At 32.6% G+C, this 26,466-nt stretch overlaps 3 protein-coding genes across 3 annotated transcripts in view; all 3 read right to left on the bottom strand.

Moving 5' to 3' along the window:
• Nucleotides 1–20,414, bottom strand: part of LOC107367704 (uncharacterized) — a 36,425-nt gene extending 16,011 nt beyond the window's left edge. The window contains exon 1 of the mRNA XM_015935459.3: nt 20,139–20,414. The gene's annotated coding sequence lies outside the window, so the exon portion shown is untranslated. The remainder of the gene's footprint in view (nt 1–20,138) is intronic.
• Nucleotides 20,415–21,955: 1,541 nt separating this feature from the next.
• Nucleotides 21,956–23,657, bottom strand: caz (FUS RNA binding protein cabeza). Its single transcript, XM_089270227.1, has 4 exons — nt 23,150–23,657; nt 22,994–23,088; nt 22,628–22,916; nt 21,956–22,558 (listed from the first exon to the last, which is right to left on the bottom strand). The coding sequence occupies exons 1-4, from the start codon at nt 23,622–23,624 to the stop codon at nt 22,125–22,127; spliced, it is 1,293 nt and encodes a 430-aa protein (XP_089126353.1). The 5' UTR covers nt 23,625–23,657; the 3' UTR covers nt 21,956–22,124.
• Nucleotides 23,658–24,578: 921 nt separating this feature from the next.
• LOC107366007 (uncharacterized) lies at nt 24,579–26,230 on the bottom strand. The gene is made up of 2 exons (XM_015933587.3): nt 26,098–26,230; nt 24,579–25,910 (listed from the first exon to the last, which is right to left on the bottom strand). Exons 1-2 carry the CDS (start codon nt 26,177–26,179, stop codon nt 24,982–24,984), a joined length of 1,011 nt encoding a protein of 336 aa, XP_015789073.1. The 5' UTR covers nt 26,180–26,230; the 3' UTR covers nt 24,579–24,981.
• Nucleotides 26,231–26,466: the final 236 nt, after the last annotated feature.

The raw sequence follows: 26,466 nt of genomic DNA on the forward strand, positions 1-26,466 counted from the left end.
GGTTTTACTGTGACACTTGGAGATTCACCAGTTTCTTGGGCTTCGAGACTCCAGAAAAGTGTTGCCCTATCAACTACCGAAGCTGAATACGTTTCAATTAGTGAATGTACTAAAGATGTTTTGTGGTACATTCAACTACTAACCGAATTACATGTACATTTGACCCCTCCAATCACAATCTACAGCGACAATCAAGGTGCAATCCTTTTATCCAAAAATAGTTGTTTACCGAAACTTACTAAGCATATTGATATGCGTTTTCATTTTATACGTGATCATCAAGAAAATGGTAAAATAAGAATTGAGTATATTCCAACAACTAAACAACCAGCCGATATGTTAACCAAATCGTTAACACCAGCAAATTTAAGCAAATGTATCAATTTGCTCAACATTAGTTAATTGTGTTTGTTCCTAGCAAGGGAGGCTGTTGGTTGAAAATATCAACATTACTTGATTTATCATAACTTAAACTAACCTTTCTATCTATCTAAATGTTCAATTTGACTTATTAGTCATGATTTACCTTTAATCTAAATTCATTTCAATTTTTGACTTTTTTCACTTTTTCTCGTTTCATCTTCCAACTTCACCAATAATGACTCTGACTAACATTCAACACTTTATTCACTCATAGTTCATCATCATGAACTTAATGATTAATAATTAGTTTTGACCTGATAAGTCATTTCACTGATAACTATGAAAAACCCTTATTTTTACCTTTTCCCGTACATTTCACCACATGAAGCTACTGAATAAGGAACCTCTGATATTCCTTAATATTTCTACATATCATTAGCTTCCTCTTGTTGAGACAAATCTGTTGGTAACATTTGTTTACCTGTACAACTCATAGTTCATGAGAAAACCTCAGTTTCTCCATGAACTATGAACCCTCAAAAGTCCTAGGGAAAGTGCCCACTGTATCTCAACCATTCAACCTAATAACTTGATCTTTTCTTTAATCATTTACTATTGGCCTACTCTAACTAACTACAACACCTAATTTCACCCCTTAAACCTAGAAGCTATTTTGACCCTTCAACTTGACCATTTTTACCTACTTAAGCTATTTTCAACCTCTTGCTACCAACAAACACAAATCCCTAGAGGAACTCACATTCCTTGGTTTTCTTCCACTTGTCCATCTCAACCGTCAAACAAACTCTTACTCACCGAGGACTCAAAAGGGCTGTCTTACCTGGCCTACTATAAATACCTAAAATGTCACACTAACACTTATGGTGTATATTGTATGTCGATGGTGTACTTTTGTTGTCTGTTTAAACTTAACTAGTTTTGTATCTTTTTTGTATTGTCCTCTTGGTGTTAATTCACTTAAGTTGAATCTGTCAATTGCTTCTTCATCATCTACAACAATTTTTAATAAACTTGTTTAAATTGAATATTTTGACTTCATGTCTGTTTGGTCTGAATATTGACCGTGTGTTTTGTTTTATTTGATTCATCTCAACCTTCTTGAATTCACCATCATAACCAACAGGTTATGGGCCCAGTCACGCTTTGCTGACTTGTGTTTGTTTTGTCATCAGTATTTGATACTAAATCTTTAAACCTGAATATTGGCTATTGTGTCCACTAGTTAAACATCATCCTTTTGAATAATCATCACCGACAACACCATCATGATTCCCAACGAAATCCAAGTGATTAAATTGACCAAGACAAATTATTATGTTTGGAAAAGGTCCATCGAAACCATCTGTAAATCCAAAGGAATACTTCAAATTCTTGACGGTTCATCATCACGTCCATCTGAATATAATGCTGATGAGATTCTTACTCTCACTCAACGTGACATCACCAGAAGAAACACCGAAATCAATGAATGGGATGTCAAAGATTCCACCGCTCAACAACTAATCATGCTTAGCATTGATTCCGAAGATGTAAGTCTAACAAGTTTATTTATTAATGCTACCACTGCTCATGAAATGTTTACCAATATTATTAATTTTAGAGAAGAGCGAACTAAACAAAGCTCATTCAGTGTCAAGAGAAAAATCATTGAAGTAAAGTTCACTTCGGCTCATACAGTTGCTAGTTATTTCTCCGAACTTGAGACTGCTATTAAGTTAAATAAAGATCGTAAAATTGATGTTGATGAAGAAAATCTTGTAATGAAAGTTTTAGATGATTTACCGATTATTTATGAAAATTTCCGACAAAATATTGAAATGAGAATAGATACAGGTGATTCAATTACGCTAGCTCAGTTGAAAGCTAATCTCTTGCGAACAGAGAAACGTATAAATGAAGGTAACCCAAGTAAGAAAGGTGAAGCCTTGTTAGTTAAACCTGCGAATAAAATTCATTATAATGTGAAAGATAAATTTTGTTTCAATTGTGGTCTTAAAGGACACCTGAAGAATGATTGTAGAAGAAGAGCAAACAACAACAATAATTTCAATAGAAATAACAATCACTACAATCAAAGAAACAATCTGAATTCTCAATCAAATAACTTCAGAAATAATTCAAACAGATGCACCAATCAAAACAGAAGTAACAACTATTCCAATAACAACAACAACTCTAACAGACATAATTACTCGAGCAATAACAACAATAATTTCAGAGGAAATAGAAACTTTCAGCGTCCTAACAATGTAAACTTACCCAGCAATAGAAATAATTATTCAAACAGAAATAACAATCAACAAGCTAATGTAGCTTTAAATAACAATGAAAATGAAATGAGTAACGAACATGATATTGCTTATACAGCACATGAAAATAGATCAAATGAGTTAGTTTGGTATTGGGACTCAGGTTGCTCTTATCACTGTACCAGTGACATTAATAGTTTTAGTGAATTTGTTGAATTGGAAGAGCCAATACCTTTGACTATTGGAGATGGGAATAAAATTACTGGTATAGCTAAAGGTACAGTATTAGCTGAATGTTTTGATGGTGAAAAATGGAATAAGTGTAAACTTGAAAATGTATTGTTTACTCCTCGACTTGGTAAATTCAATTTGTTTTCATGGATGCAAGCAATGAAAAAAGGTTACAAGTTATTTTCCTCATTAGAAGGAACAGAAATTAGTGATAGTAAGTCGGGTAGAGTATTGATGACTTGTAGACCAGTTGGTAATTCATTCGTTTTAAATTTGAAGACACGAAAAGATGAAAATAGTTTTGCTCTAGTTGTTAGAGATGCTTCATTAAGCGAGTGGCATAAACGACTTGCCCATGTTAATGTCCATAAAATCATTGAAATGTCCAAAGAAGGTTTGTTACCTAAAATTAAGATTGATTGTGACCCTAATAAATTTGTTTGTGATGGATGTATGAAAGGTAAAATGTGTTCAAAGTCATTCAAGACTGCTGTACCTAGAGGAGTAAAGGTTGGTGAAGCTTTTCATTGCGATCTAGTTGGTCCAATGGAAGTTTCATCAATTAGAGGTTCAAATTATGCATTAGTAATAAAAGATGAATTCAGTTCCTTTCGTTCAATTTACTTCATTACCCACAAATCAGACACTTTTGCAAAAATTGATGAACATATTAAGGAGACTGAAAAGGTTACCGGTTCGAAGGTGAAGATAATGAGATCCGATAATGGATTAGAGTTTATTAATAGTAGAGTTGAAACGATTTTGAAAAACAATGTTATTACTCACGAGTTGAGTTGTCCTTATACTCCTCAACAAAATGGACTGATTGAGAGAGAGAATCGGTCGATTGCTGAATTAGCTCGATCGATGTTGTTCGCGAGTAAATTACCTAAAAGACTGTGGGCCGAAGCAATGAACACTGCTGTCTATGTAATGAATTTAGTAATTAACAAAAAACATAAAAGTGTAACACCATATGAGCTCTGGTACAATAAAAAACCTTGTTACGACCATCTTCGCGTTTTTGGTTGTGTTGTTTACGTCAAAATACCTGATCAACAAAGAAAGAAGTGGGATGCAAAGTCCAAGAAGTGTATATTTATCGGTTACACCGAAACAACTAAAAACTATCGTGTTTACGATCCATTTACAAACAAAATTAGTGTAACTTGTAATGTCAAGTTTTCCGAAAATGATGACAATGGAGAAGCTACAATTGATAGTGTTAATAATGACGAAGTTGTTAACTTAAGAAAATTATGTGGAGTCAATGATGAAGATATAAATGAAGATGATAATGACTCTGATAGTGATGAGACTATCATTTACGACCCACTTGATGAGGATGAACTGACCAACCTAAATTTAAAAGGAAATTCATTTGTTAACATGTGTCTTGCTTCAATTTCTGACAATATATTGGAACCATTAAGTTATGATGAAGCGATGAGTTCAGCAGACTCAGTTAATTGGTTAAACGCAATGAAAGATGAAATGAAATCTTTAAATGACAACAATGTTTATGATTTAGTTGAACTTCCGAAAGGTAAACGAGTAATTTCATGTCGTTGGGTTTACCGAATCAAACGTAAAAGTGATGGAACTATTGAGAGATTTAAAGCTAGATTGGTAGCTAAAGGTTACTCTCAAAAATATGGAGTCGACTATTTTGAGACTTACAGTCCAGTCGCTCGTTACGACTCGATAAGAGCAATACTTTCAATTGCTGCTGCTAACAAAATGTATTTATTACAGTTCGACGTTAAAACTGCATTTCTTTATGGTGATCTCTATGAAGAGATTTATATGCAGCAACCAGTTGGATTTGACGATAAAAGTGGTAAAGTGTTCAAATTAAAGAAAGGCTTGTATGGCCTAAAACAAGCTCCACGTCAGTGGAATGCAAAAATTGTTGAGTTCTTCTCAAACCATAAATTTACTCAATGCAAAGCTGATCAATGTATTTTCGTCAATAATCAAAATTCCTTAACTATTTGTGTCATTTATGTTGACGATGGACTTGTTGTTAGTACTAACAAAAGTGAACTTGAAAAATTAACTAATTCCTTGTCAAAAGCTTTCGATATGAAGTTCCAATCTCCTCAAGTTTTTGTAGGTATGGAGATTATCCAGAGTCCAGATCGTTCATCAATTAAAATCAAGCAATCAGCTTACATTAAATCATTGCTGAAACGTTTCCACATGGAAAATTGCAAACCAATTGGTTCTCCTGGCGATCCTAACATTAAACTGATTGCAACTAATGATCCTCCTGATGCATCAATTCCATACCAAGAAGCCGTTGGTGCATTATTGTACCTGTCCATCATCTCTCGCCCTGACATTTCCTTTCAGGTCAACAAAGCGAGTCAATTTAATTCGTGTTATAATGACATTCATTGGGGAGCAATCAAGAAAATCTTCCGCTACCTTAAAGGTACAATTGATCATGGCATCATCTACAATTATCCGAATCCTGACCTCCAATTACATGGTTATTGTGATGCTGACTTTGGTGGTGATCTCGTTAAAAGAAAGTCAACAAATGGTTTCACTGTGACACTTGGAGATTCACCAGTTTCTTGGGCTTCGAGACTCCAGAAAAGTGTTGCCCTATCAACTACCGAAGCTGAATACGTTTCAATTAGTGAATGTACTAAAGATGTTTTGTGGTACATTCAACTACTAACCGAATTACATGTACATTTGACCCCTCCAATCACAATCTACAGCGACAATCAAGGTGCAATCCTTTTATCCAAAAATAGTTGTTTACCGAAACTTACTAAGCATATTGATATGCGTTTTCATTTTATACGTGATCATCAAGAAAATGGTAAAATAAGAATTGAGTATATTCCAACAACTAAACAACCAGCCGATATGTTAACCAAATCGTTAACACCAGCAAATTTAAGCAAATGTATCAATTTGCTCAACATTAGTTAATTGTGTTTGTTCCTAGCAAGGGAGGCTGTTGGTTGAAAATATCAACATTACTTGATTTATCATAACTTAAACTAACCTTTCTATCTATCTAAATGTTCAATTTGACTTATTAGTCATGATTTACCTTTAATCTAAATTCATTTCAATTTTTGACTTTTTTCACTTTTTCTCGTTTCATCTTCCAACTTCACCAATAATGACTCTGACTAACATTCAACACTTTATTCACTCATAGTTCATCATCATGAACTTAATGATTAATAATTAGTTTTGACCTGATAAGTCATTTCACTGATAACTATGAAAAACCCTTATTTTTACCTTTTCCCGTACATTTCACCACATGAAGCTACTGAATAAGGAACCTCTGATATTCCTTAATATTTCTACATATCATTAGCTTCCTCTTGTTGAGACAAATCTGTTGGTAACATTTGTTTACCTGTACAACTCATAGTTCATGAGAAAACCTCAGTTTCTCCATGAACTATGAACCCTCAAAAGTCCTAGGGAAAGTGCCCACTGTATCTCAACCATTCAACCTAATAACTTGATCTTTTCTTTAATCATTTACTATTGGCCTACTCTAACTAACTACAACACCTAATTTCACCCCTTAAACCTAGAAGCTATTTTGACCCTTCAACTTGACCATTTTTACCTACTTAAGCTATTTTCAACCTCTTGCTACCAACAAACACAAATCCCTAGAGGAACTCACATTCCTTGGTTTTCTTCCACTTGTCCATCTCAACCGTCAAACAAACTCTTACTCACCGAGGACTCAAAAGGGCTGTCTTACCTGGCCTACTATAAATACCTAAAATGTCACACTAACACTTATGGTGTATATTGTATATCGATGGTGTACTTTTGTTGTCTGTTTAAACTTAACTAGTTTTGTATCTTTTTTGTATTGTCCTCTTGGTGTTAATTCACTTAAGTTGAATCTGTCAATTGCTTCTTCATCATCTACAACAATTTTTAATAAACTTGTTTAAATTGAATATTTTGACTTCATGTCTGTTTGGTCTGAATATTGACCGTGTGTTTTGTTTTATTTGATTCATCTCAACCTTCTTGAATTCACCATCATAACCAACAACATTAAATTTGATTCAATGAGAAATTAAATTCTTCCTTCAAATGGTTAAACTTGATTAATGGGTTCCATTTCACTCGACATGGAAATATTCTGAAAATTATCTCATTCATCTATTAATATCCATTCATCTGATTTTCAATTTAAACAGCTTTCGGTTTCCACTTGATTTACTCATTAAAAGATGCAAATTAAGTGAAGTTTGCACATTAATTGGTTGTAATCGAGACAAGTTTTTGTCAAAGGCAAAGACTTTTTTGTTTCATTACCAACTGTTTACAACTGTTTGCATTGCAATTAAAGTTAACTAGAAGCTGCTGTGATCTGATCGCATTCCTGGATTCAATTGTTTTCACTCTGAATCTGATTATATTGAATTCCTGTATCAACTTTGATTTTGTTCAATTGTCTTGAAATGATTAATTCGGTGTAAAAAAAGAAGTCGAAAAGAGTTTCCTTTACTCAATTTAACTGTCAAATAAATTACAATTTTATACAGAATTAAAAAGCAACTGAATGACAACAGAATTTCATGAACAGAAACTGTTCTTCTGCAGAAAATGCATTTGACAATAAAAAAGGCATTTCCCTTCTGATTTATGTTTCATTCTGTTTCATCTTAAAAAAGATGAACTTCAATTTGTGAAAGACACACATAACTGTAATACGAAAAAAGGTATTTCACTGGTAATGTATTTTAAAATAAATGGTACAAATTGGATCAGCGTTAATACAATCTGGACATTTGAGTAGAGTTTAAATTGTTGATAAAAAATATTACATTTGAAAAGTTTACATTTGGTTTACATTGGCATTTACGTAAAAGGTTTAATGCTTGATCCATTTTGTAACTGCTTCATACAGATCTGTTATCCATCTGAACTTGATTAACTATTAATAGTTGTTCATAAATGATATTTATATTGAGACCATTTCCTGCTTCTAAATTTTAAAATATAAACACCGAAGCCAGTTATTTCGTTGGCTTGAAAATATACAAAAGAACTAATTGAAAAAACATTTCAAAGCTGCACAGAAATTAATCAGCGAACCACAAATTCAATCAGAAATAGTGATCGCTCTACTGATGGTATAATATCATCCCAAATACCCTTAAAGACAAGTAGTTTAAATGCTAAAGCCGTTTAATTATTTTATGATTAATTGTTAAAGGTTAGTGATTAAAGGGTTGGTTAGATGGAAAGGTGCAAAGGATAGAGCCCAGACTGGGTTATCTTTTTGCTGCTGGAAATTTAAATGAGCCTGCATAAGACTTATTGACGCACAATTTTGACCCTTCATGTGCATGGTCGTGAACAATTTTTCCAGATCAGTGATGATGAAAATGATAAAATTGTCATATTTTATGTAAAAAATTTTGGACAATTTCTTCATGCCACAGTGATCTCGTATATGCAGATGATACATTTAAATCAGTCCCAAAACTGTTTTACTTTGCTCATCATGAAAAATGGAAGTCATGATACCAATTCGAGCCATTTGTTGCAAAATTTGAAGATTTATCACATCACTTTGTGTTACTCTGCAACCTTCACATCCTTAGGGTGCTCACATCAATTGTTTGCTTAAAGAGTCTCATCTAACTTTGGACAAAACAGTTGCATCTTCAGCAAAATTGAAATATCAGATTTCGATGTTTCAACTCTGATCGGCGATTTGGTTAATTTAAAAAGCGATAATACAATCAAGGGAAGATGTTCATAAATGTTTAAATTGTTCATTTCATTTTGCAAAATAGTTTTCTGTTCAGCAAATCTCGAAATTCAATGAAAAATGTAAGCTATGGTAACACAAGTTGAAACGATATTTAACTGGTTCGTTGGTTTTATCAACAAGTTTTCGAGTTGGAAAATTGATGAACCCAAAATGAATGCATTTTTATCACACAAAACTGCAATTAAAATTTACTTAAACTTTCATTAACCAAATGTAAAGGTGAGATTAATTGGCATGGAAAGTTTATTTCCAGGAACAAAACCACTAAACTGAAAATTTTCACTCCAATGTTTGGAGTTGAATTAGTAAAATTGTTTCCATTTAGTTGATTGCATTTTATATCTGGTTCATGTTACAAATGCAACTGAATTACAGGGTAAATCAGTTGAGCAACTGAAGTAAATGTTTAACAAACCAGTTTATCAAATTGTTGATCACCAATTAAGTGTCTTGTCAATTTAATGGTTGATAGTTTTTTTTCCTCGTGTCATTCAATTCGAAGTAAAGAGAAAAAAAAGTTCATCTTGATTCTGAACATAATAGTAATTATTTTCATGGTGAAGCCAAGAAAATGTCAGATTAAAGATGTGAAATAATCAATAATGAAAGTTGCAAAAAATGCGATGAAATGTTAAAGCTAATAGAATTGAAAGTTGATCAAGTATGATTATCTGCTGTTATATAAGTGAAAAGATGATGTCGGAAAGAAAAGGAAAAGATGAGGGAAAAAATGAAGAGATTATTGGAATAATAATGATGATGATGTTGATGATTAAATATAATAATAATGAACAAATGGTGAAGAGACTGAGTTTGGATGACAAGTTTACTTCTTGTTCTTGGCTTCTCAATTGATTTCGCCTAAAAGTAATCAGATGAAGACGAGATTATTAAAGATAGTAATTTAATTAAACCAATCATTTCCATTTTAAAAGCCAAACATCAAATAACCAACAGTAAAACTAGACGACCAGGGACATGGATAGATTTAGGTCAAAACACGACCCAGACAATTTTCAAATAATTGACTTATTTTGCGCAATTTTAGTCTCAAAATAATTTCATATATGCAATTAGCATTATGTATCTAAACAATGTTTTGTTGAGAAGCAAGACCTGGGACGTGGGTAGATTCAGATCAAAAAACGATTCAGACAATTTTTTCAACAATTGACTTCTGTCGTTATATTTTTACGCTATTTCAATCGCTAATATTGCATCAAAATTGCTGTATCAATCTATTTTGTTTCTGATGGAGACGAGATTTCAAGACCTTTTTCACTTTCAAACCTTAAACATAATTTCCCTTTTAAAATCTTATTGTCTTTTATTTTCTTTAGCCCTAAGCAGAATGAAATCTTAGTACTAAAATTAAGTACTGAAATTGAGTACTAGAATTGAATACTCAATTCTGAGCTGAAGCTCTCAAAGTGAGTGCTCGAAGAAAGCGGCCCGTGATAAAAGCAATAGATTTCCAGTTTCTGTCCAAGCTTTGCAAGATGACTTTGTCAACTCTCACCACTAACTTTTACTTTTTCAATAAAACATTCAATTTTAAACAGTTTCGTTGTAGTGTTTTATTTCCCTTCCTTTTTGCAATTGCTTTTCTTGTATCCCTACATTTCTCTGCCTTTAAATTTTCTTTGTTTTTTTGTGAATATCTCACGAGCCATGGCTTTGACCAACAAATGCTTTATATTTTCGGAATCGGCATAAAATTTTACATTAGAAAAATTAGGAAAAAGGATTTGAGAATAGGCAATTTTCCGTATCCAATTTGACATTCTCCTTGATAAACTCACCAGTTTCGTGTTTCATCGTAAAACACAAAGATATATCAAGCTATTAGAGACATTAATATCTCGTTTAGTTTGGCCAAGCTGTTGGTCCAAATTTCACCAATTTTACTTTTCATTTATTTATCGTTTAGACAAAAGTGGTTACAAAGTTATTGTTGACTTTATAATAGAATCAACAGGGAATGAAACGTAATTTCAACATTTTTCATCTCTTCAAATGAACCAAAATTAGGAAAAGAATAAAATTCAGCAACATTTTTTTCTCATCAACAAAGTGCATCCCAACAGTTGTGGCCAACATGATCAGGTCATGAACATGTCATCAACTGGTCAGTCTAGTCAAAAGATCAATTTCTTGCTGGTTAATGCAAAAGCAATTAATCTTGAGCTTTCACAAATCTTTGTGTGTTAACCAGAAAACATTAGCTTATGTTTACAAGTAAATATTTACCTTTTAGTCTGGCAATTAATTCGTTTTTTGTTCAACTTGGGTTTAATTGACTCTACAGTTAGCTTCACACCGAGACAGTAATTCATTCTGTAAAGGTTGATTATCATGAGAATTTTAATGAACCATCAAGAAAGGAAAAAAAGAGTTTCAAATTTTCAATTTTACGGTAAATAGTTTTTCATTGAATATTTTATTCTCATTACATTGTACCAAGTTGACAATAATGATTAAATTGACGATTCGTAAACCTATTGAGTTGATTACTTTTTTTACTTCTGAAGATACTTTTGCCACCTTAGGGCATCTTGATGAACATTTGCACATTTGTGCTTTTACTAATGTCACTGGAAAGGTAAAATGTTAATGTTACCTTCAAATTTACTTTTATCCTTAATTTTTTTTCCTTTCGTTTGTGCCGAAAACATTATTGTCAGTTGGCTTCTTTACCAGTTGACATCATCAATCTTAATGGTAACTTGTAAACTTGGAGTGATTATTTATCCCAGATTCACATTTTACTTGGCATCTTCACAATCCATTTATATATACTTATCGATATTGAAGGGAAAAGAGGAGAAATGTATTTACCAAATAAATCATCATATTCAGAGTCAAGAATCAATAACATTCATGTTTAACATAGTTCATAACAAATATCGTTAACTTGTTAACAGTTCAAGTATTAAATGATTACTCTTGAAACGACTAAATGTTTTTTTCCCATTAAACTGTCCTTTCATTTGCAAACAAATTTACTCATTTTCTCGGAACACATTCATTGTTTTCATGGAGAAATTCATTATGGACATAAAAGAATCAATTGTGATATTGAAACATTGAGACTTATGTTTATTCAATAGACTGTTGAGTGAGACATTAATTGCTAAGGTTATGTTAGCGATAGTTTTGCATTATATTGAAATGGTCAGAATGACTCGAAATGGACTGTTTCTTGGTTATCAATATCAAGTAAATCAAGCTTTCAAGTATTTCGACTTATGACATACAAAAGTTTGATTGAGTGTTTTACAGCAAATTGATAGGTTTATTAGAATCACTTTAGTCGGAAAATGTTTCAAGGCTGATCCATAGTGAACATCGGACTTATAACCGTTAGTTTGGGTTATTACATTGAACTTTTGCTAGAATCAAATTAATTTGGGTCGGTAAATTGATGAAAAATATGACCGATGCAGAGGTTTTTCAATCATCTTTTGTGCTCATCTGATAAGTAACTGGGCAACATGCATGAGTATGAGTGGGTGGATCTGGTAGTCTTGGTAGTGGAAATTTAACTCAATAACTTGACAAAACTTCCTAAGATCAAATATTAATAATATTGTTCTAAGCAACTCATATCATCATATACATGACATGCATTGAATAAGATAGCTAAGTAACTTCTAAGATGCACGTCGTTCAGAGAGATTTGACTTGCTTATTTATTGATAAATAAATGAACTCGAAATACAAGCGTGTTAGGTCAGTGCCTAACGTGTTTACGTGTTTATCACAACTTCACAGAATCGCTATCTTGAGACTATTTGCTCTGTGGATAATCGACGCAACTGCTGCCCTTACCTTTTACCTTACCAGGGAACAGCAACTAGGCAGTTTTTATTGACAATAATACAGTGGTTTTAAGACAAAAACTGAATATTATTATTTTATATGGTATTGTTTGATATAATATTTATTACCATGCATTGCAGCATCAAAATTAGCCATTTGTATAACAGCGAAAACAATAAAAAAATTAGATATGAAAAACAAAATTCAATCAACTCCCATTGACTTTATTTCTATGCAATAACATACAATATAAATCTATTAAATCTGTATTATATTGATTTTGCATCAACAAATCATCAGCCCAAGTGACTGGGAGTATTACTCGTTACATATTTCACTTGCATCACAACCCATCAAAACTGCAACCAGAAAGACCAAACAATGACCAATCAAAAAGGGTTGCTTTGCTGACGAGAGATAAACTTACAGGGTGGGGAGAAAGTTTCTAGGCAGTGACGTAACAATAATGGATTAAAATGTTTTAGAAGGTGGAGCTTAAATGCCTAGAAACTTTCTCCCCACCCTGTAAACCTAAAGAAACTTGCAGCCAAATTCAATGCTCAATTCAAGTAACAAAGAAAATCGTATCGTAAGCAAAAACTTATTTGCAGGACATTTAATGTGAGTTTCATGTGTTAAGACGGATGGTCAACTTTATTTCTTATCTGCCTCAATAAGTTCTTATCTGATAATTGTTCAATAAGACGCAAATTCAGTATAACAGAAGAAAAACTTGAACTTCAAACCAGCACAAAACTTTTACAAGAAACTATGAACCATGCTGCAAAAAATTATTGTTCAGACAAATAAATAAAAAAAATTTCGATATCGGAGAGATTGTTGTTATTGGCACGTTTTGGTATTAATGTTGTTATATTACGAATTTTTGTCTGGTTTAAATGATAGAAGTGCTGAAACTATATCGAATATGTCCTTTATCGATCTTAGTCTTCTCGAAAATAAAATACAAAGATATTAATTTTGATTGTCTTGTTCAGTAAATGTATGAATACCAGCAAGAAGTGCATTAAAGTTTGATTATGCAAGGTTAATTCTTTATTTGACTTCTAATTGACATTGGAAGGTCATTTTTCTGACTGATTAATGTAAGTCACATGTTCATAACTCTAATCATTGTACAAATAAATGCATTTTGCATGAATGCGATTGATAAACTGAATGGTGTGGAATCACTCATAACCTTAGCTAGTATGAGTTATGAACATGTGACTAACATTAATCGATCAGAAAATTTTGGTTTCAGAAAATGACCTTCCAATGTCAATCAGAGGTCAAATAAAGAATTGACCTTGATTAGCGTTGAGCGTGTGAAATTATGATTGTGCAATCTGCATAAGCTCATGGTTCAAGTCTGAGGTTCTGTAGCACTAACCGTTCATGTGTTATGCCTGCATGAAGGCGTACAATGAAAAAAACGTCCAGTATAATGTAATCAATAAATTTGAGTTAATTATTACACATTATTACACTAGAGTTAACACAGTAACCATATCAACAAGTATAGAATAGTAAGTGTTTACTTATTTTGTGTTTTGCTTCGCTATTCTATTTATAATTTTATACTAACAATGTAAGAGTAATTCAATCTTTTTTTGTTTTTTTATCTAGAGTCTTCTTTTTGTTTTCTATCACACCCAGAGAAAGGTGTTAATTCAATGTGAGTTAGAATTGCTCTTTTTTGACGATTTTAACGATTTTATGCACTCTCTTGTGGTTAGGGAGTATACAGTTGCCCGAATCCGCTATTTAGTCAATGGATGGAAAAATCAGAATTGCTGAAGATTTCATGAATGCCAATGTTGAGGCATCTTACGTTGATGTAACATACCAGGAAGAAGCCGAGTTTATTATTTTACAGTATCAATTCGCAGCTAATCCTCAAGTTTTTAATAATTTTTATGATGTTTAGAATTTATAAAATTAGGTTTTTCAATAAAATTAGCCCCATTTTAGAATCAAGATTGTTCCATATACAGGCTATTCAGCCTCATTTACTTCACGACGTGAAGTTCACGTTTTGTTCATTATCTAAAGAACGAACATGCTAAGGTATTTATATTTGAACGGTAAGCTTTTGAGAATTGAAGAACATGCTCTAACATGCTTTTTCTAATGTTTTAAGGTCATTCAAGGTCATTCGTTTATTTGACCTCTAAACGACTTCTGAAGGTTATTTTTAAATAGCCCACATTTGTCGCTTTTAAAAATGTTTAAGAAAAATTTTGAAAGTGATCTGAAAATAGGCAATTATCCCTATGCAATTTGACATCCTCCTTAAAGATGTTACTGAACAAACTGAGTTTAAGCAACTGCAAATGATAAAAATAACTTGAATTCAATAACAAGATTTAAGTGTCATTTCATCTTTTATTCCTTGATTACAATGTTTTTCCTAACAATGAACTTTTATTAAAAGATTCACTTTTATAATACAATTTATTCATTCCTTTCAGCATCTTATTCCCTCCCAAGTGAACCAACATGTCTTGTTGAACCCAATTAATGATACAATGAAAGTGAAACATTGATAATTATCAAAATACTTTCGACTAATAATGAAATAATTTGCCCGATTTCCGCCTTTTTGTTCACATAAATAATCAGTTTCATTTGATCAACATGATTACTGTCAACTGACTTCATTGAGAAACAAAATTTTCATTCTATCATGAGAATAATATTTTCTCATTCAAGTAATTAAAGTCTATTGAAACTGTCATTCAGTAAACATAGCAAAGACACTTAAAAGTAAATATTGTCTAGCAAAAAAATAGATTATTAGCTTTTCCAATAATATTCATATTCAGCACTCCCAGTTGATAACATATGAGTTTCAAGTATTTTTAGTTTAAAACTTTTGGCAAAACCAGTTAAAGCATTTCAACTATTGATTGGCTTGAATAAAAGTTAATGATGAACTTGAATCTCATGAGAGCTCTTTGATGGTTCAGACAAGTTGAATTGTAAAGTTTATTATTTTTCATCAGTCAATTGCACTTTGGTGTTTGGGTGAGAAAATTAATTTTTCAAAATTATTCCAAGTTCGATTCCATGAATTAGCCATTTCAATGTTCATCATCAACTGATGAGAAGCAAAATGAAAAGTTTAATTGAAGGTGAATATTGAAGATAAAGTGATTAATTAAAATTTCTTATCCATAAATGATGCTAATTAATGCAAGTTAATTGATGATTCATTGAATATTTTACTTTACATTTTTACACTAATTAACTCAACCTCTTAACCTGATTATTTTAAGGTTAATTAATAAATGTTTTTAATCTTGTCTCATTAATTGTTTAATCACTTTGAAATTGCAATGTTGATCTTTGCTTGTGATGAGACAATTTAAAGTTTAATTAATTTATTGATTGATCTTGCAATTTTGTTGACCATTTTACTTGTTCAGTTTGATTGGAGTTATCATGACAATTGAATCGTTTAACATTATTCAGTTTGTTGACAATTGATACAATAAACGGAAAGGAAATCTGTTGAACCAATGAACTTCATTTCAGTCACAGTTATTGCTCATTCATGGTTATGATTTAATTATTAGTACGCTTCAATTGTTACCATTGATCATTAACATTGGATAACAAACTAACCACACCATCAATCATGAAATGTAACAGAAAAAGTAATTAAAAGAGCAAAATGAAACTCTTTTTCTGATTAACAATTATCCAACTTGTGAAAAGGTTAACCTTTGAATTAAAAAAAGTCACAAATCATTTAACCTGTAATCTATACAATATATAAAGTCAAACTATGAAATTTTTGCGGGAAGATTGTGACCAAACTAAAAGGATTCTAAAGAAAATTTTCACATCGAATGAAAGCCCTGATTGAACTTCAATTACGAAAAATAGTCAGAGCTTTCTCGGAATTCAGGTTACTGAGAAATCAGCGTTTAAACAGGGTGGGGGAAAAAATGCAGAATCCGTATCTTTTACTATTGACTTTGGGGGAAAAACTTTTTTTCATTCAGATTGATGGTTTATTGTTGGGCTAGGAGTTTATGTAAAACTGTCTTTCTAGCAAAGAGTAAGTTAAATATCTGGTGCTCTGTAACTGTGTAACTGTACAACTCTCAAGATCAACGAAAATTCTTTAGTTTTTCTCTTTGACAATGATTTTTCATCAACAGTTCGAGTCTTTAAATGTGGATTGAATTTATTGTATTCAGTGAAAAGAAATTTACGATCAGCCATGATCGGGGGCTCAGCTTGTTATATTAATAAGAATCATTTACGAATCGATTTATCTGTCAAAATTCTGTTAAATGCTTTGTTAAGGCGATTCTACCAGATAGATTAATGGGAAAGACAGAAATGGGAAGATTATATTGAAACTGTGATTAGCTCAGACTTGATTGGTAATATTTATATTAACATTAGAATAAAAAACTACTTATTTTCTTTGGAAATTCAACTAAATCAAGATTTTCTGAGTTGAATGTTATTTAGTGATCAGAAAGCTTGAGATGAATATGCCTCTGAACAAATCTGAAACTGCAATTATCTTTTCCATATACGTCCAATTCTTGAAACAACGCTTTGCCAATGCTTTTCGTATGCTGTTGTAACTGCTTGTTAGCTGCTCCTTGGATTTGTGGTTAAATCCTAGTTTTTGAAAGTATCTAACAAAAGTTGAAATCTTGGTACGGGTCAAAACAGCGAAAGCATATTGCTCTTGTTTTTAGCAAAATTGCAAAGGCAAAGTGAATTTGATTGTTGGTGTTATTTCTTCAATTACCGAACACTCTCATGAACCAGATGCTGCAAAATTGATTGCTAAAAGTGATTATTATTGCAATTTGAAAGTAACTAATAACAATGAAACTAACAAAGTTTCAACTACAATATTTGTGCCTCAAGATGAAATCGCTCGGTCTCTGAAAAGTTACCATTACATGAAGAGGAAAATTGGTCGAGCTCGAGCTTAACCTTTCCCAAGTTTGTATTGTAGACAAAGAAAAATAATGAGACCTCCAAAGCAAATATTTTTAACAAATTTCGTTTTCTCTCTGAATCTTATATCATCATAAAAACCATTCTTTGACTTTCAACATTAAATATCTGGAATCACAGTCGGGTCAAAGGAGACGTAATTTTCATCATTCACGATGATGATCTTATCGCAGTTAGCTGTAGTGACTGTAATAGATTACAATACAAGGTGAAAATATCTTTAATTTCGTCCTCTCACAATAAATCAAAAAATGAAAGAAATGTAGAAGAGATCAGAATTTTCAGCTTTAATCCTTTCACGCCGTTGATTTCAAATCGCTTCAACTTAAACAATCACTGATTTGAAATTAAATTTCAACCAAAATTTGACTCCTTTCAAGTAATGGTGAAACAAGTTTAACCTTTTGGGTTGAACCTGAAACCTAGTTAGACATGAAGCGACTAAAGTTGATGACATTTTGAAATGGATGTTGATATTAATGTTTTTATTAATTATATCACTCACCAGGGAAATGTGAATCACACTAATAATGGAAAGGTTAATGAGTTAATTCACTGAGAAAAGGTGAAATGAAATTAATTAATTCTCTTATGGTCATCCTTAACAAACAATCTTTATTAACAAAGTAATGAACGTAATTAACTAACTATAATATGAAGATGTTAATGTATGTTGAAGAGTACAAGGGAAGCTGAATGGGATCACAAAAGGTACTAAAATAGTGTTCAACATTTTCTTGTTTACTTGCTGTTAGTGAACCATTTTTAATGTAAGAACATTGATTTTAGGTTCAACATTTGCTACTAACAGAGTTATTACATGAAACAATAATAGCTGCTACCAAAGTACAACAACTGGTTAACCACTAAATTGTAACGTCAACAATCTAATCTTGTTCAAATAATACAATTTACTGAATAAAACATCATCGGAAAAGGTAAGATGAAAATGCAATGAAAAGCCAATTCTATTAAAGAAAATACTTTTTTACTCTTGAATCCTTTTTTTCATTTCATTTCATTAGCTGATTGTTTTAAATCAATGAGGCAATCTATCAACCAACTTGAGCTTAAAGATCACAATTGAAAGATAAACACTGAATTGTCATGTAAATTGTGAGACAGTTAATGTTGCACAATGGATGAATTGCAAATGAAATGACAATTAATTTCAAGTGTTTCTCATTACAACAGGATAAAGTGTAAAAAGGTTGATTAGATTGAACTTTAATCAGTAAATCTCAACCTCAAAATGCAATCAATTTGGAGCAACATTTTTCTTTGTCATCCAGTTTCATAGCAAACAAGGTTTTCCTGACTGATGACTTGAAACTGATTTACATTGATCAACATAATTTTGTCACTTTTAAAAGCTCGTAATCCTAACCAACAGATCAGTGACATTAATAATCAACACTTTAATGCACAAATCGATCAAGGTTAAAGACTGGAATAATGATTTAACTTGAATGTTGATGTTGAATGATGTAAAACCAGAGAATGTCCTGATTTTATCAAATTAATTGATTGTCAAGAAGTAAATGTTTATCAACTCTAGTCATTGAAATGCGACTTTAAAGATTTATTTCAAAGATTCATTCCATTTCTACTGAAGTTATGTTTTCAAATGGCTAAATATTTCATGAAAACAATCAGAATAATTATCAAAATTGTTTTTACTATTAAGATTTGATATCTTTAAATGTTGATGTAATGAATTGAACAAATAATGAGCAAACCCTTCAACTCAATGGTTCAACCAGTTAGATCAACATTTTCCAATTTTCTCATTTTCTCATGAAATTGGTAAAATGATAACATTGACTAAAGCTAGCTAATATTTTAAGTGAATGAAAAATAAGAATCAAATCATCTTAAAAGTTCCTCAATTAATCAGAACTATGATCGAGTCGAATGGAGTCTCGGATTGATTAAAATAAGTAACTTGAATCGTGCGATATTACATTAAACTATTAAGATATTAAACTAGAAAGTTGATCAATTTGAGAAGCTAAAAGCTCCAATCTGGCTCAATTTGAAATATATTTGGGTGCAAGGTTGACACACTCGAACCTGTTGACAAAAAAAGCTAAATCATTTGATAAAAAAAGCTATTAAATCTCTTTAACTGTTAATCAATCTTCAGGTCAACGTGATAAATGAAAGCTAAAAGTATTGGGTTGATATTGAAATGTTAAAAATGGTTTAAATAACAAGTTGAAGTAATTAAATTGTTCCCAGATGAGTTGAACATTAAACTCATTTGTATTCAATGAACGTTTCAGCCTCTTGAAGCTGATTAAATGGAGGAAAACTTTAAACCTATTATTGATTGTTATTATCCTGAGCATTTACAATTGATTCTGGATATTTTAGGCTTCCAATGATTTTAACATGAGCCAAGTATTTTTTTCAGTTTATTATAACTGAGCCTTTGAACAAATTTAAACAAACACTTCAATCTATTATTTGAATGAACAAAATTGTTCAAAAATATCAATTGATATTAAATTGAAGACTAAAAAGAGGATAAAAAAGTTAACCTTGATCATGATGAGAATGAAGATTTCAATTGAAGAATAATGAAAAGATGAATTTTGAACAATATTTTCACTTGATTTACATGAGAAACTGAAAAATGGTGAAAATTGATAAAGGTTTTAACTCACATTGGAATTGGTTCACTTGACTGGATTAACCTTAAAACCTTTGCTCGTAATCACAGTTTGGTAAAAGCAATCAAAATGATGATCAAAATGTTGATCAAGAGGTTGACTTTGATTAAGCTTTAATCAAGCAAAAGATTATCAAGAGTAACTTTAACTGTAAAAGTTGGCTTCATTTGATAAAGATTAATAGTTTTTTTTGTTTTGTCAATTTGATGAAACTTGAAGCAAGACTTGGATTGACTTAAAGAGGTTTTTTTTCTCGCTATCATCAGTTCAATGGTGATGCTCAGTTAGTCCATGTAGTCATCATGCAACTGAGAGACTCGGAAAATTGTTACTGGGAATGTGAATGTTCACCAATCTTGATTATCACTTATTTTGGTGTTTCCTCACATCTTAAAGATTTGATATTTGATTCAGCTTTTTATGCACTTGGATAACTTTGAGATTTAAATGTTGATTTAAATTCTCGTTTTCACCAATTAACAGTTGAAAGATTATTTAAATTGAATTTCAAATTCAACTTGAACATTGGATGAAAGGCTTTTAATATATTCACAGCTTGATGAAAGTCAACTTTCATTTTATTTACTGAACATCATTTTTCAAGTTAATGATAATAATCTTAGCTATTTGGTTTAATAAGTGATAATTGTACAGCGAAGATGAAAATTCATTTTGGAAACTCAGACTTCTTTTCATTAAGGAAATTGTTTGTTTAAGTTGACTTGGAAATATCATTCTGAATGATCATTTGCCTTTGCTAATGTTGTTTCAAGTTATATCTTTCAATAAATCACGATTTTTTATTCATAAAATTGAATTCTATTGGATTACATTAAATTGCAATATTTGTTAATCTTTGACAAATTTTATCATGATTTATATGGAAAGAGAAACATTGATTGAATTAAGTCCTTTTTGTTGATTTTACAAAGAACAAATTTCTCCGCATTTACGATGAAATCAATGAAAATAATGATTCGCAAAGTATTGACTCTTGGTAAACACTGAAAGACATTTTCACATCTTTTTCAATTCCTTGTCCAGTATTGTACCAGAGTTTGCAGCTTGAAGTTATCAGCTTTATCCATGTTAATAAACTACTTTTTTACATTCACCAATAGATTCCTATGTCATCTTCAATTGACATACAAAAAAACTGCTGATTTTCTGGGTTAATTTGATCCAAAATTTGGGTTTTCCTGGGATATCTGGAATAGCGAAGTTTCCCAGGGGCTGTATTCATTGAATTTTACCATCGATAATGGATAAAGTAAATCAGATAAATGAAAGGTTTCGCTGGAAACGATTATTGGGGTACTTTAAAATGCTCACACCAAACTATTAACTGCCAACTACCTCAGGTTGATTGTGATCCAGCCAAAAATTTATGCTCAGCGATCAGCAGTCTTTGTTTATCAATAGCAATAAGCTATGGGCGATTGATCCAGCAATAGATCCCATGGGTTCGATGAGTTAGCCTGTGATTATAATTTATAGAAATTGATTTGACAATTGTGAGTAGAGAATTCAAGAAAAAAAACTTGAATCTGAGTTTCTTTAGACAAAGTTTCAGTTAACATTTATATTCATAATAGTGATAATGACATCTTCTGGAAATTGGTTGACATCTTTGTTGATATTCATTTATCCGTTTCTTGATTTCACAAATCAAAGTCCTGATCGGTTCTAATCCATCCAATGAACAGTTTTGTGTAAGATTGAAATATTTACAACTGATAATCAAATAGTTGATAAGACACAAAATTTAAATCATAATATTTCATTTTAACCTTTTTTCGGATGCAATAAAATTTCGATTCCCAGACTATTGTCAAGGAGTAAATGAAATGTTTATTATGTTTATGTCAATTGTCATTCCATATAAGAGAAATTATAGACAAAAAAGGATGAAAAAAGTTAAACTTGATCATATGATTACAGATGAAATTGTGTTGAAAAAAAAATTTATCAAAAGATTAATTAGTATGGACCCGGACGTCTATCATGACCCCTGCGCATAGGTCCACCTCGACCTCTCATAGGTGGACCGCCACCTCGCCCTCTAGAGCCATCGATTCCGCCTCGTCCTCTAGAGCCGTCGCTGCCACCTCGCCCTCTGAAGCCATCGCTACCTCCTCGGCCTCTAGAGCCATCGCCGCGACCTCGTCCTCCTCCCATATCTCCATCTCTGGAAGAGGAACCTCCTCGTCCTCCTCCCATGTCTCCGTCTCTGGAAGCAAAGCCTCCTCGTCCTCCCATTCCACCGCGGCTCATTCCACCGCGACCACCTCCGCCCCCGCCTCCTGGCTTAGGAGCTTGACATCGATTACATTCTGATCTCCAGGCAAAGTTATTATTACCACAACTAGGGTCGGGACAGTTCCAGTCTCCATCTCTTCCTCCGCCACCTGGTCCTTTAATAAAATATAAAAATAAACAAGTTGAGGACCATTCTCATCATTGTCATGATAATAAAAACTTACCTCCAGGTCCTGAGCCACCTCCGCGACCAAACCCGCCTCCCATAGAACCTCGACCACGGCCGCCACCACCGCCTCTACCTCCACCACGACTAAATCCACCTGGTGGAACTTTTCTTTGGGCCATTTCTACTTTAATTGTATTTCCCCTAAATTCTTTACCATTAAACCATGATATTGAAGAATTGGCAGTTGGAGGATCATCGTAAGTCACAGTTGCTTCACCTTTACTTTGGCCAGAGTCCTTATCTCTATAAATCCAAATTTTATCTCTACCAGTCTTTTTATCTTTCTGCAAAACAAAAAAAAATACAAATATTAGATGACAATTTCGAGGATTGACACACTTGATTAACGTGATTAACTTACTTTAATTAAACCAATAGAACCGAAATATTCGGCAATATCTCCTTCAGTGGCGCTTTTAGGTAAGCCTGATACAAAAACAGTATCATGCATGTATTCTGGAAAATAAAAAAGACAGTTTAAATAAATGCACATGCAATAGATTTAGCAATAATTTACCTTGAGAACCATGTGAAGGTGGACCTGGATAGCCTCCTCCGCTACCATAGCCCCCTCCACCTCCATAACCTCCACTCGGGTAGCTAGATCCATAGCCACCACTTGAATAGCTAGATCCATAACCTGCACTTTGATAGCTAGATCCAGAACCGCCACTTGGATAGCTAGATCCAGAACCGCCACTTGGATAGTTAGATCCAGAACCTCCACTTGGATAGTTAGATCCAGAACCTCCACTTGGATAGCTAGATCCATAACCACCAGAACCAGCACCAGCACCATAACCGGGTGCTGGTGCAGGACCAGGACCAGGACCAGCGCCATAACCCGGTGCTGGTGCAGGACCAGGACCAGGACCGGCGCCATAACCGGGTGCTGGTGGAGGACCAGCTCCATAACCTCCACCACCATGAGCACCACCAGCACCATAACCTATCATTTCCTGAGAAAAATCAGATACATTGTAGGTAGACATTTTGTGAAAAAAAGCGTTGCAAACAAAGAGTAAAAAGAGACTCCACGACAAACCAAGGGGTTCAGTTCAAAAAAGAGATAAGAGACAACTTGCAAACTGAGTGATAGATGGCAGTGATTTTAATGAAAAAAGAAAGAAAAGAAAGGCAAAATTAACATTATAGTAAAACCAATATAGTAAAGGTATTAGTAATAGTAACACATAGTAAGATTCATAACTGTTCATTCAATGTTCATTTCCCTTTCTTTTCTCGTTCTTTTGCCCTTAACATCACTGCTATCTATCAGTCGATTTAGAAACTAAGTCTTCCTCTCTTTGTAACCCCATACTTCTCGTGCTGTCTCTTTGCTCCTCTTTGCTTGTCAATGAATTGCCTTTGACCGAAAATGATGTAGCATAAATTTGGGTGAGGTGGCGCTACTGGTTCGCGGGTAATTCAACTCCATTTTTTAAATTCAAGTTGATGAAGCCTTTAAATGAACTTACAACATAAACTAGAGGGAAAATTAAATAAAAAGATTGGACAGATAATAGAAAATTAAACAAACTAAATAATCAGAGGGAAATAAAGCGAAATTCTGACTCTTTCTGGATCACGCTTTTAGTCAATTTCACCAAAAGAGGAGTGAAGAGGAGAGGCTCTTTGACTCCACCACTAATAGATGCCGGAAAGACAGAGCGCTGTATTTGAAATATATTCAAGATGAATTTTGATAACAAGTTGAGTCAAAATTAACATTTTAATCTAATTTTTGTTATTATTTAGCATTTACCGTTCAGCTTTGCGATAGCATTCGATGGATTTTGTTAAATTTTGTAAAAAAGAAAGTCAAGATTTTTAACCAAAAATTGAATTTTAATAAACAAAAGAACCAACAATTCAGTATGAAACTGTTGATAATCGGGTAGCGTTGAATTTAAAATTTTCAGCTAAAAAATGATGTATTAATGAAATTTCCATTCTCATTTTTCCTTTAATTTTATTTTCACTTTTACATTTGGTATAAGTTTCATTTCAATTTTATCTCAATAACAATCAGTCAAAATATAATTTATCAATAACTCAAATCTCATCATGAAGGTAAGTCTCTAAAACTTTCATTGATTATTTCTGGCAATCAAATTTAATAAACTTTAAATTGTGGATTTATTCGTTTTATAATCTATTGTTAATTCCTTATAATTATATAATGTTAGGTCATTTATCTTTCTCGCTCTCTGCGGAATCGCCTCAGCTGGTATCATTGCTGCTCCAGCAGCCATTGTCAGCACTGGTTAATCATCACAAACCTGAAGTCAAGATGCTCTGGGAAATCATGCTTTTGCATACAATGAAAACCATGCAACTGGAGGTTCATCACGAAGTGAATCTGGAAAGGTTCTTGGGCATGCTAGGTCTTACTCCTGAATTATTCCAGAAGGAAGGCTTATTCCAGGGACAGTATCTGACTGTGTGAGCCATATCTGCATTTTTGTTGCGGCATATTGGACATATGTAACTCCGGAGCATTGGACAAACGATTCTACCTAAAGGATCCTTGAGAATATGTCCTTTATAAAAAGATGGGGGATGGCCATTATTTTTACAAAAAACACATTCAGTGCAGGTAGGGTTGCGTCGGCGAACTCGTGGTGGTACATAAGAAGCTGAGAGAGGATTCAAATTGTTGGCCCCAGCAAAAGCAGAATTATTATTATGGAGGTGAGCTTGTTGGTTAGAACCAATAACCATTGGACTACGGGTTTCATTTAAGTTCACCAAAACCTGGCCATTATTCGTAGAGTTGTTGAAATTGTTGGCAGGGTTAGCGTTGTTGTTCACAGTTGAAGTGTTGATGTTGTTTAGGTTGTTGTTTAAGTTATTGGCATTATGGTTGGCATTATGGTTGGCATTATGGTTGATGTTACTGTTATTATTGTTAGGTTGATTGGCGGGGTTAACTGAGAAAGAATTAAATGCTAATGAATTCCTGGATCCAATCGGTGGGCAACTTCGAGGGGCAATCCATTGATTGGTATAATCAAAACTGTTCAATCCCTTGGTATTAAATGGATTACTACCAATACCACTGATAGTATGAGCGAGATTACTTGAATAAAGACTACCATTATTATTGGTACCAATAGTATGATTGGTACTATTGTTGAGATTATTTTTAGGAGTAATATTCATAGGTGAATCCGCACTAAAGTTAAATGGTCCGTGGTCAATCGATGAATTCCAATCACTCGAAAAAAGTCCAGTGAAACGATCCAGAAGTTGATTAGAGTAAGAATAATCATTTCCTTGGATAACAAATGATAAGATTAGAGAAGAAAAAACATGAAAAAAAAGAAAGCAAGATTAACAAAAGTAATGGGTTAAAATAGGAAAAAGAGCAAGAAAAAGCAAATGTGGAAATTAAAGATGGATCCAAGATAATGGATAATAGAAATCAAAAGATAATGGAGAAAAAAATTAACAAAAACTTACCGGGTTCAAAAAGATTGTTGATTTTATTGAAATCAACAGGCTCAGTGAATTTTGGTGGACGTCGTTTTGAAAAACTATCCATGATTATTATAAATTGAAGTGAATTGATTGATGATTTTTGATGGAATGGTTAAATATAACTAAATGATTTCGTCAGCTAATTGGCTTTTAAAAGGGTTGTCACCAACAAAGAAAGCAAAAAAATGGAGAAAGGCAAAAAGGTGGGAGCAAATTGAATCATCTTCTTCATCATAAAGGTCATTTTGACTAAGCTTTTACATTGTTTTCCCTAGGATCTCGTCATAGAGCAACTTTATTTCATTTTTTTGAGTTTAATAATTTTCAAACAATCAGACCAACCACAGAGAA

This window comes from Tetranychus urticae, chromosome 1, assembly GCF_039701765.1.
Source record: "Tetranychus urticae isolate SD_2017Ah chromosome 1, NJAU_TeUrti_SD_1.0, whole genome shotgun sequence".
NCBI lineage: Eukaryota > Metazoa > Arthropoda > Arachnida > Trombidiformes > Tetranychidae > Tetranychus > Tetranychus urticae.

Excerpts from the sequence above, each read along its gene's own strand:
- caz (XM_089270227.1), bottom strand. The coding sequence starts at position 23,624 with ATGTCTACCTACAATGTATCTGATTTTTCTCAGGAAATGATAGGTTAT. Across the intron at positions 23,089-23,149 it reads ACCTTCACATGGTTCTCAAG|AATACATGCATGATACTGTT; the intron begins GTAAATTATTGC and ends TTTATTTTCCAG. Across the intron at positions 22,559-22,627 it reads AGGTGGCTCAGGACCTGGAG|GACCAGGTGGCGGAGGAAGA; the intron begins GTAAGTTTTTAT and ends ATTTTATTAAAG.
- LOC107366007 (XM_015933587.3), bottom strand. The coding sequence starts at position 26,179 with ATGGATAGTTTTTCAAAACGACGTCCACCAAAATTCACTGAGCCTGTT. Across the intron at positions 25,911-26,097 it reads CAACAATCTTTTTGAACCCG|GAAATGATTATTCTTACTCT; the intron begins GTAAGTTTTTGT and ends TTGTTATCCAAG.